Source organism: Dendroctonus ponderosae, unplaced genomic scaffold (assembly GCF_020466585.1).
Source record: "Dendroctonus ponderosae isolate FM_Combo_2020 unplaced genomic scaffold, Dpon_F_20191213v2 Dpon_F_20191213_3, whole genome shotgun sequence".
Lineage (NCBI taxonomy): Eukaryota > Metazoa > Arthropoda > Insecta > Coleoptera > Curculionidae > Dendroctonus > Dendroctonus ponderosae.
In genome coordinates this window covers 10017961-10030488 of record NW_026018508.1, presented here as the reverse complement: position 1 = coordinate 10030488, position 12528 = coordinate 10017961, and the positions used below count along the sequence as shown (strand labels likewise).

Here is a 12528-nt window from a genome sequence, read left to right as displayed (position 1 = left end):
TTTGTTCAGCGAATCCAAAAATGCAATAATATACAGGACATTCCATTTAAAAAAACGCAACTTTGATACCTTTAGAGCCTTTGGGACACCCTGTAAATTACAAAAATATTTTTAAAATGTGCTCTCGGTAGGCGTCGGACAATTCATAAAATAATACTTTTTAAAAGTCAAACGGTTTAGCCGCAAAGTTCCGTGCCGTATAGCGTGAATAACATTTTCTTATAAACCTCCTAATAAGGAAAGACAATCAAAAGGCACATTTTAAGTGCGTGAAATTTATTTAAGCATATTTTTATTTGCTAGGAAAATTTCTGGCTAAAAAGGCTGTGCAAACAACGTTGTTCAACAGAAAAGCGGGTGTTCCAATGAACCTATTACCCACTTTGCTGTAAAAACAAAAGTGGATGTTTATTTTTGCTACTTTTAAAAATTTTTTAAATTCATCGGTTTTCTTTGCTGGTTTTTTTGTTGCTGAGTTAAGAAGCTCGAGGGTGATTTTTTCCAAATCACTTCCGCTCGCCTAAGGGGCACCATCGAGCATTCAGCTGTTTAATGATTGCATACCGCGGCTAAGCTCTTGATTTTGCAGTCAGCAGGGTTGGTCGCAGTTATGAAAACATGAATGCGACTGTAGGAAGCGCTGGCGCGAGCTTCCAAAGCTTCTCCAGCAGGGTGTCCGTGCCATGCGATACGCCGCATCCGCATTACAACTGCCGTAAACCGCGTGCCAAACCTGCACCAGGTGGTCGCTCCTGCAGCGCGATTTTGCGTATATTCCGATCAACTTTCCCGAACACTTTCAAGTGAAACTAATCGCACTTTTCGCGTAGTTTATCCAGTATTTTCATGCACCATGTGGACTATGAACTGCACCTCTGGTCATCTCATTCTCATGATTCTACTTGGTAAGTTCACTCAATGCTTAAACCAAGTCTTTCACTTGTTTGCATGCTTCGGAAACAACTTGCTAACGTATCGGTTTCACCTACAATTTACATGCACCATACATACCCTTTGCGTCTTTGTTTGAATTATATTTATTACGTGCGCTCTATGCAGTCAGTACATAATAATGCGCCTTTAAAAGATGGCACATTCCGGAAGAGTAGATTTTGGTGTAAAATTTTCGATTTTCAACTTTGCATGTTTTATGTATTTTCAGGAAATTCTTGTTTCAACTTTAACTGTTACAGCCTGCATCGAAATTAAACCAATTGGCTAATAAAAATAGCTTCTCTGTAAGTTTAACAGTAAATCTTCCTTAATAAACGCTTTAAATTTGTGCAATCCTGCATTAACAAGTCCTTTATTTTTGGGCACAATTTCCCATTCTGCGCCTGTAGGCGCACGCCTTTGGTAGAACTTTGAAACCCAGCTTTATTGAGATATTGGTGCGGATTTTTCATAAGCAAAATCAGATTGTTGCAATTGTAAACATCTAGCATTGAAAAGCATGGAAAAGATATATTTTATAGATAATTCATTTGTGTGACTTTATTTTTTAAGAATAATACTCTTAAAAGAAATATAACATGAAATGCTCAGATTCGAGAAAAAGCAGGCTCCAGGCCAATCATGTTTTATGCGTTCTCAAACATTTATATTTAATAAGCAATTATGGTATTTAAAAATAGCGAATTGGAAAAAATATCGCTTTTTAAATGGACCAAAATTAGTTAAGCAAACATTAATTTTACATTTAGCTGAGGTAAGTTTTTATCAATTAATTTAGGATTTGGACGAGTTTTCAGTAAAGAAAAAATCTCACGCTTAAAGGGTTGCCCTTAAGCTCAACAGCTTCGCCCCAATTCCTCTGAAAACATTTTCAGCTTAAAAACTTTAAAACACTGAGAATCTGCGGCCCCAGAAATTTATGAGTTTAGACAAATTAATAATTTAAGAAAAGGTTTTCTTTGCAAAAATTACATACCAAATGAGTATTATATAAACGTTAAGATAACACTTCTTTTCCTTATTGAAGCGACATATACATCGAATAAACGCAACTACATTGAGTAGATTCATTTTGAATTAATCTAGTTAAGTCTAATAATGTTTTATTGGATATTGTAACATAAAAAATGACAATGGAAAAAATCAACGTAAAATAAAGCAATGTCCAAAGAAAATATTGCTCAATCGTTTTCTGATCAGTGTAGTTTTTTGATCATCTCTCGATTTCTCACTCATTTCATTTTAATAAAGGACGGTGCATTTGTGCACGAATTATAAAACTGTTCTTTCTTAAATCGCAATAATTTACTGAACACAATGTAATCTAAAGTTTGAGACTTAACATGTGAAAACATACATTTTTAGTAAATGAATAAATGGAAAATATATATTTCGTATAATAAAGCAGAATGGAATAGTAAAGCAAACGTCGATTTTTAAAATATTGAAAGAAAAGTCGATTCCCCTAATGATTGAAATGCTATCTTGGGGACTGGAAATCTTCGACAGAATAAAATTTTTTACCTCTAACTAGCTTGCTGAGAACTGCCAAAATTCATCAACTTTCTGACCAATTAAGCTAGCAAGAGACAATAAGAAAGCCAAATTAATATAATAATTGAAAATTTAGCCTGCGGACGACGGTAAAAAATGGATACATTTTAAAACTCACCATCTGTGACCATGCGAGCTTAGATTAAGCAAAAAACAGCAACGCATTATTCACAAATAAACTACCCACATTTGCTTTCTAAAACAGGTTTCCGAAATATTTATTCGTTTCGAACTTAATGCCGTAAAAATTACCCTGCAGGCATCTTGGATATCGTTGCTTGAAAACCCGTTTTTGTTGACCCTCCTAGACATCACGATCTGACTGTTCCCAATTTTTATTTATGGGGAACGATAATGGATTTAGTTTTTCAAACACGTCCTACCACGCCACAAGATATGATTGGTTGAACGGCCACCGCAATAAACAGTGTTTTATCGGCTGGGCTCAAAAGTGCGATTCCAAAGTAACCGCTAAAGGATAAATTGAAAATTACGCGTCAAAATTTCAAATATTTCATTTATATTCTTATCTCGATTTCTTTAGATGCAAAAAATAGCTCACATCTACTGCAGCCATTGAACTTGATCATTGAATCAAATTTAGCACTGTTTCTGCAAATGTTTATTGGTATCGGATCGACACGTTCATCCTGGGTTTATGAGTAGAATCGGCTTTCTTTTACTGCGCAAAATACGACAAAAAAATCTTTAACTAAGCAAAATGATTACCATTATTACCAAATCTTTGATTTGTTTTATTTTCCTTTACAATTCTTTGGAAAACACTAAGCGAAACTTTCAAGAACTTCGCATTTCGAAGCCCTGGTACCTACAAAAAGTAAATGAAATATGCAAAAGAATGTAAGCTAAATTTTATAAAAAAATTAAATAAATCGAAATAAATATTAGTTGCAGAAAATTCAGATCCGATTAGCAGCCGTACGATATACATCGCAAAAAAACCTTGATTTTATTCATGGTTCTTTGACGAAATACGTTTTAATCAACCATCAGCATCTTAAATGGGTGTGAATTTCAGGATTTCAATTAAATTTTGAATAATTTAGATAAAACGGCGTACTTTTCCACATGTATAGCATGCTTTTTCAATTATTACAATACAAAAGTAGGTAATTGGGTCTCATTTCGCTGATGACGGGATATTAAAAAAAAGTTTACCCATTTATCTGTCGCGTTATTGCTATATTCCGTGACAATCTTTTAAGCTATTGGATTTATTTGACTGTTTTGCTTTATTCTGCAGATATTTGTTGGATAGTTTTCACATCGGGTCGGTAGCTTCCGTTTAAGTTTGTTTGCAAGTGCTCTGAATTTTTGCTTACCTACCGGACCGACACTAATAAACTTAAAGCTTCTTTTTAGTCTCATTAATATTTTATTTCTGGCAGCTTCGATTTGATTTCGTTGAAATTTGCGGCTTTTTTAGATAAAATTCGCAATAATCACCTACTTTGGGTTTTTATTTCCTTCAAACCAAATAACAATTTTTGCCATTTGGGAAACCACCCCTTTGTTGAATCGAATTTATAAAAGCTGCCCAACTTAAAGCAAGACAAGCCCTTTAAAGTCGCAGTTGTACACTTGAATAAATGCGAATGTATAAACTATAAGCTTCATATTTATGTTGCCCAGTAAAGCTGCTTTCGTGGGTCTCGGGAGAAAACCTTGAACTTTGAACATGCCATAAATATGACCCCACTGTAGCTTTAATTATTATATATTACATACTCTACTTAATCTCTTCTGATAGTTGGTTCGTTAATGAGTACGATAGTGGCTGTTACAAATAATTGTGGTTTAAAAATCAATATCTCCGTACAACAGGTGGGATTAAATCATTTATATTTTAAAACAGGAATAATATATCGAGTGAATATCTGCTATTCACGGTGGAATATTCAGTGTCTTGCACGTTTTCAAGGAACAGCCCCACATTTTTAAGCCAAAGCTAGGATGCAAAAGGTTGCTAATCGGTTGCTTTACTTTCAAGGTTTACGTTGGAAACTTATAAAGTAAATGTATTCTGTCTTGAAACTACTAAGCCTAAGTTTAATATTTTATCAGCTTTCTTCTGCTGATTTTAGATTTTACAAAAATATATTAATATCTCCCTTGGTACATTAGTTGATTGCTCAACACAAATTTATCTTTTTAGTTTAATATTTTAGTTAGTTTTTAGTTTAATTTTTTTCCTTTTGGTTAGTAGACACAATCCATGCAAGACAATTCCGCTCTTATATTTGTACAAAATAAAAGTTTGGAATTTTAAATTCTAATTTACAATTCCAGCATGGAATTATCAAATTTCATAGAGACTCACATTTCGAGACCAATAATAGTGAAATTTACAGGTCCCGTTGCATGGAGCGCGTGATCTGCTCGAATTTCCAACAAATTCGTCAATTTTGAATAAACTTTACCTTTATTTCGTTCAGTTGGCTTTTTGAATATTGCATTTTTATGTAATTACCTATGACACATAAACGGGTTGCTGCTATTGTTATTTAACAATAATTCAAAGAGGCCATACAATACTGATGATGATAAATTTATTGTTACCATAGGGTTGATCAACTGCTTTAACTAATAGGATTGAGTTTTTTTTGCAATGCAATTAACCAAATAATCTTGAAACTCATACTGTGAAAATGACCCTCCTTGCATCTATCAACTATTACGTTATATCTTCATAAAATTATGAATGAAACATCGGATCAGTAAAGCAATCACGTATCATCAATGTACCTTCACATGGTAGATTTTATATCCGATTTGAATAATTTCCAAACATCCTCTAAGATAGGAAATTCAAAACTTGAGCGTCGGCAAAAGTTGTTAGAATACAACTTTACCATGCATTAATGCTCAAGCCGTTCGCTTAGGAGAACACATTAACATAAAATATTAAGCTCATGTGCATTTTGTAAGAAATTCAAAATACTTTACTCAAACTTCATTGTTCTGAACACTTCACTAAGGACAAACAAAACTTTAACGTCTCTATAATATCGCCGCTAATGTTAATGTTGAGGAAACAAATTGAATTTTAAAACTTGAATAATTTATTAAGTAATTCCACTAATGCCTCGGAAATTATTATTACCTTCAAATATGCAAATTAATTATTAAAGGTGCTGTTGGTTCTTTTACTAGATTAAAATCGTTTTTTTAATATATCAACTATTTATTAGCACATAAAATTTGTAAACTGAAGCTGCCTAATACGTATAGAAGGATTTTGCAAATAACATCCGATTTTTGCAGCAAAAGATTTCGACAGCGGATTTATTTTCGACGAAACTCAATCAGTTATCAACAAGGTGATTTTTTCGAAAATCTGATCATCGATACGGAAGAGCCAAAATATACAAGCCAGTATGCTGTATTAAAAATACATTCAAAATACAGATTTTTTGAGCGAATAAAAAACAATGACAATTATATTTTAATAGACTTTTAAAAACAACAAAAATTTTTACGTAAAAATGATGGAATAATTGGTTTTCTTGGTAAAAAATGGATCATAAGCATGCATGAAAAGTGATAACTCTTTAGAAAAGAAAAATACATGAAAGAGCAAAGCTCCGATAAAAAAATTTCTGACGTTACAAACCTTCAAATACCAAGTTTCAAATATCGCTATTGTAGCAAAAATTACTAAGAACAAACTGAGAAAACGCCCTCCGTTATTAAGTAAACACCCGATATGTAAAACATATATCTCTCCCAAATTAATTCAAGTTTCTCTAATTTGTTGGCTTGGAATTGACTTTTTAAAACGATTTTATTAGTATTATTAAGAGCCTAAAGTTATTTAGGAAAATAAGTTTTCAGTAAATGAGTTTTGTTTCTTCATACTGTTTGAACATATTTAGTCAAAGAAAGAGGATGAAAATTTAAAACAAACTTTTACACAAACCACTGATTTTTTCGAAATACTTTACCATTGAATGTGAAAATGTAAGGCTGCACTAAACTAGTAAGTAAAACTAGAAGTAAAGTTAAAGAACAGTATGTAGTAGAGCAGTATGTGTATTTTTCCATAAAAGATATACTTTGGTGTAATTAATCCTACCACATCGGGTTAATTAAATTCTAATTGTTCGCCAAAAACACTTTAAAATTGAGCTCGGAATCACGTTTTTTTCCCAATTTTCGCAGCAAAAACGCATTTAATTGTTATTCCAAACTTTATGAGTTGCCCAGTGCCAACCAGAGGAACCACTTTGCCCCGACTGTGTTATGGAACAGCTAACAACAGCGGCTTTATTTATTTAACTCGCAATATCTTTTACACAAAATCGCGCAAAGCCATTAAGCTTCGAATGGCTTTAATGAGTAATGACTATCATAATACGTTAATTGGTCAATATCCTAATTAAAAATTTAATAAAAATGTGCAAACAAAAACTGAAACAATACATTTCAATAAATTATGCTCCAATCCAACTGGTGCAGGCGCAAGCAGTTTTGTGGTTGAACTGAATTACGCTGTTTATGAGTGTTGAGTTTCGTTAATTAATCGATAAGAGAAGATCAAGTGAATCATAATTGTTGTCATTAACCGACTTTCTATGTACAAGATACTGGAAAACCAACTATCAACTTGCTAAAGTGATCGAGACTGCCTAAAAAATCCGGGAAATTTGAAAATCATTCCTCTTTTGATATAAGTGATATTTTTTTCAAATATTTCCGGCTTTTCGCTTAGTCAATTTCAAGCAATTAGTGCGATCAATAAATAATGAGCAAAAAATGGAACACGCAAGCAATCCTCATTAGAAACCGTGTCTGCAATATTTCCTGAGTACACCCAATATTAATAAAGATTTTCGAGGAAGAAAACAGCATTAGCAAGCTAGCAATCAGCTGTTTAATTGCCATCAAGCAGTGGATATTAATTTACCAGACGGAGAAACCGATAAATGAATATTAAGCAAAGTTTTCTTAAGCGCTCAAACCTACATTACACAGTTAATTATCGATATTGAATTTTAAAATTCCTTTCTGAAAGTAATTTTTAATAAAGGCTCAAAAAGGCTAGTTTAGATGAGAGTAAGATTCAATCAGATCAATTGAAAATTCCGACTATAGCGGATTTTTTTATATAAAATTACAGAAATTTATTCAGTGTGCAGCAAATGCTTGGGCATTTCACAATAATGTGTTTAAAGAAAAATTAAACTTTCGTCATTTTTCGAGCGATGGAAGGTTTCTCGATGATATCTAAAGTCCCAAAAGCTGTTTAAATATCACGTTCAATTCTGCATGTTTAATAATAAGAGAGGATATTTATACCCGCTTCTAAAACGCCAAAAAACAGTATAGAGCGATAATGCATTAAAAGAATTGCTCAAAATGATCTTTGAAAGTCTGCACATAGAATTATTGCCGAAATTCCAGAAATTATATAAGTTGATAAGAGCAGTTCAAAGAAGATTGCTAGAAGCAAAGTTATTTAGCAGATGGCCAGATGAAAACCGTTAATTTTGGGAAGAAATTGAACAGTAAAATTGGAATTTGCACGACGTCATTTAAACTGGACAGTTAACGACCGGAAAATCCCTGCTTAGTGGTGAAGTTCCAAGCATTTAGTTTTGATGGAATCAGACGTGTGAGGCGACCTATCAATTTTAAAGGTAGATGTTTAATCCCAAATATGTAAAACGTACTATTAAACATGGGTTTTTTATGGGGTTGTTTCTCATGGATTGGAGTTGGCCCTACACACTTTATTATTGACACGAGAGGTCGATTTGTGTATAAGAATATAATGCAAAACACTGCACTTTCTTATGCAGAATGAGAAATGATGCTACTGCGCTTTATTTTTTTAACAAAACAATGATGCAAAACACTCTTCACAAAACAACGGTTTGTCGAAAAGTAAGTTTTGAAGTGGACTGCACAAATCCCTGATCTAAACCCTATAGAAAATCTGTCGAAGAAATTGGGAAGTCGCATTCGAACGTAAAAGTTTCCAAATAAGCAAGTAATTAATAACAATGGGTATGCTATTAATTATTGCTAAAGCTTTTGATTGTTATTGTTCTAAAATGTGTTAAATATTTTTTGTTAATTTATTTAATTTATTTGTTGTTCCAAAGCACCCCAAAATATTTACAGAAGACCAATTTTATTTTAAATATAGTGTTTTATTAAGCTAAGTGAAAAATCGTAATCCTTAATTTTTGTTTGAACAAACATTAGCCAAAACGAATTTTGTTGCTTTACTTTTGCCCAATAGTGTAATTTCTACCTTGCAATTAGAATTCTGTAAACTCTACATGTAGCTTTGCTGTTTTAATGGAAAACACCGCAAAACCAGAACTCGAATTCGAAATTTAAAATAACAACGGTTTGGCCAAGATTGGCTTTGCAAAGCGGCATATTTGAAATTGCGATGAAGATGTAAAACAGGTCAAAACCGTTAAATCATTTTGTGAAATAAATTGCCCTCGCCGGTATGCAGTACGAATTCGTGCTGGCGCATCATTATAAAGCATACAAAATTTACGAAGAACTTTATGGATTTGACAATGCAAACAATGATTTAAATTTGTACGAAGTGTTTGCAGCGATGACGGAGCTCGAGGATTGTTGACACTATACCTGAACCATTCAGACGGAAATCCGTTTACACATACTAATTGACAAGAGCTAAATTTATTGCCAGTTATCGGGTCATTATTCCAGGCCGCTGCCTGTAATTTTCCAAGCAGATCCTCATACCTGCTTGCGTGTCTCGGGAATACGGTTTTGTAGAACAAAAGGGGAATCGTTTTATTATGTACTGAAAAGATGATGGAATGCGATACAATGAAGTTCTGCTTTCACGGGATTTCGCTACGTCGGTTTGGCTTTACTTTACTGTTTCGACAGCCAGTTAATGGAAGCATTCTGGATGGCTGACCCGGTCCATAGTCACCTTTTCAAGCATTTAAAAATGTGTAATTAAGAGCGAAGCGAGTAGGCGCACGTTCTTTGTTACGCATTGCAGTAACGAACAGAATAACGAATAATACATTTTGACGCGAAAATGTAAAAGATAATACATTTTGTTTCCTCATCTGCACGCTAAGGCTCTGCTGTTTATCTGCTAACGATCCTCAACTTGCTGTCAGATAAGGCATAATGACGAGGTTTGAATTGCTTTTTCAGCTGTGGAGTCTTCCACAAATAAGCAATCCTTTATCCAGCCCGGTATATTAAAGTTGACTGCTTTCTATACAGAGTGATTAGAAACGAGTTTTTTGGGGTTAATTGCAGATGACGAGAAACATCAGCACATGTGACTTTTTGCATGTACAAGTGGCTTGCAGGCTCAAATGCATTTCCATCATGAATGCCACTATAAAACCTTAGAACAAAGAACGAAAGCTCAACTTTAACAACTTTAACCTTTGGTACGATTAACAACTCTTCTCATCCCAGCTGAGAAAATTAAGGCGTTTCTTACAAAGCGTGTCAGACCCTGAATATTTCGTGTATCTGTTCACTCGGTATATTCTCCCTATTTTAAAATATACATGGTTCAACCCCAGTTGGTACAGATATTGACTTTTTCAACCTTAACCATTTTAAACAAATCCCAAAAAGATCAAGTAGAGCATGTAATAGAATTTTTTTATTATATATTTATTTGTTTGCGTAATTAATTTTCGAGCGTAATTAATTCCAAATATCCAAAAGCTCTAAAGCAATTATCAGTGCCTCCGTACACCCTTAAACTAAAGAATGATAACTTGAACTTTAGCGTAATCTCATTAACAACCTTTTTCGGCCTTTCTCTTTTCGGGCAGCTCTAGAGCTTGCAAATGTTCATCCATGCTATCGAATTTGAAATTTTAAATATCAAAGTATTGTTTGGAAGCATATCGGTTTTTATCATTGTTTTTATTTGGCATAGACACCGTAATTAGATTGCAGTTCATTTACGCACTTCATATTATTATCATAATTTAGTGATTAAATTTAAATTGCATTTAGGAAATATCCAAATTAAATTTAATAAAGCGGTATTATATATTATAGCATGGAGTTTAAAAGCATTTCTGATTTATATGGTCTGTAGAATATTTATGGATCAGATTTTTCCACATAATTATTCCATTATTTTTGATGGGTATTTAGAATACACAATTTTCGTCTTTTTAAAAAAGACATAATTTCCTCAAGCTGTCTTTACGACTTACATCAATAAGAAAAACATGAAACTGTAGAAAGTGCATTCATATTACTAAATCAAGGTGTTTCCTTATTTTAATTTAAAATTTGAACTAACATTCACCTAAATTAAAATTTTCAGATTATTATTTTATTTGCCTTTATTTTGAAGCAATGGGATTTAAGGCAAAGCAAAAAATTGACAATTTATGAAAAAGCAAAACTCAGCAACAACAGAGCAAATTTTGATGGATTTATATTTACTTATTACTGTATTCTGTGTTAGGTATCTTTTGATTAAAATAGCATATTTGCTTTCGAAACGTCAAGGTAACTTTCCTACATTAGGTTTTTCAAGGGGAATTTTTCCCTGTGTTTCATAGTTCTTGATTGTATTTGGATAAATCCTTTTTTGCGTCAATCATATATAACTTAGCTACATTCGTACAAAAATTATTTTGTTGTCTTGCTGTTCTTGCTCATGCTCAGGTGTTGTGTCGAGCTCTCTAAATCCTCTTCAAAGTAAGAAGATAAAAAATCTCAATCATCCTGTACAAAAATCATGCTTATGGTCATTTACATGTTTACATAAATGTCCAGTTTACAAACACCTTAATTGGAGAAATCATCAGTACTAAAATATTAACATTCCCATCTTCATTGAAAAGTCTGCCCAGAACAGTAAATAACCATTAGCATTTAAAATGCATAAATTACATTCAATTTAACTACTAACATAAAGTTGCCGTATTGATAAATACTTGCGAATAGCCAAACAAAAAAATCGATTGAGATTAACATAAAACCTTCATCTTTTCAAACAAGCATTATATTTTCATTAAACATTCTAAGCCACGTAAAGTCTGAATAGCATTTAGTACAATGGTGCATTTATTAGTATTCAAAGCAGCGAGGTCTGCGAACTTATGACAAAGTGTTGAAGCATTATTTAGATCGGTATCAATGTAATAACCAGATTTTTTCCACAATTTCATGACTTACGATACACCGTTATTTATTCTGTTCTCAAATAACTATTTTTCTAATGGTTCAGTTGAAGTAATTATATGTGAATTCATTAAATCTACTAGTACATTTAAGCGAATAGCACGTGCACTAGAACAGCTAAAACCTAAAATTTCTCTAAATTTAATGTTCGCTTGATCGAATTCAGCATCAATGTAAAGGAGATTATCTAAACTATGCATACAGAAGCACGTTAATGCTTGAAATTCAGCTTTAGTGCACGCAAATTGATACACACGTTTGTATTCTTGTTTTGTACGTTAAATTATTGCAATAAGCTTTGAATAAGTTGCAGCTAACGGATTTCTGATAAGTGTATCATGCAATCGGCATTTACGTTTAAAGGGCTAGTGAAGATGAGTTTTCTATTAGATATTTATGGAAAGAACTTAATACTGAGACCTGAGATATTCTGCGTTCTGATCGTGAACTGCGTAGTGATCAGCTCTGCAGTTTGGTCCCCCTTCTACCCTGCAATGTTGTATTTTAATCTCCGTTTCTTGTTTAGTAATAATATAATCAATATTGGACCGCTGGAGAGATGGCATTTCGCATGTAAACCTATGTATGTTTCTGTGTTCGAAGAAAGTACGCTTGAATATTTTATTAGCCGAAATTGAAAAAAAAACTGCTGCATTAATTGTTTAAAGCCACTATGGTTGTTTTAAAAGCAACTGATTAAAAATCATATCTGTTCCATGTTAACTAGTTGTACATTTGAAAGTAGCTGTTTTAGTGACACCACGCATTTGTTAGGGTTGGCTTTAGATTTATCTACAGACGATGACAATGTCACGCACATTATCC

General features: G+C 33.0%; 1 protein-coding gene across 1 annotated transcript in view; it reads left to right on the top strand.

Moving 5' to 3' along the window:
- The first annotated feature begins 701 nt into the window (after positions 1-701).
- Positions 702-12528, top strand: part of LOC109535791 — an 88575-nt gene continuing 76748 nt past the window's right edge. Inside the window, exon 1 of the mRNA XM_048664876.1 lies at positions 702-905. Coding sequence (XP_048520833.1) covers positions 854-905 — 52 coding nt within the window. The 5' untranslated portion in view covers positions 702-853. The remainder of the gene's footprint in view (positions 906-12528) is intronic.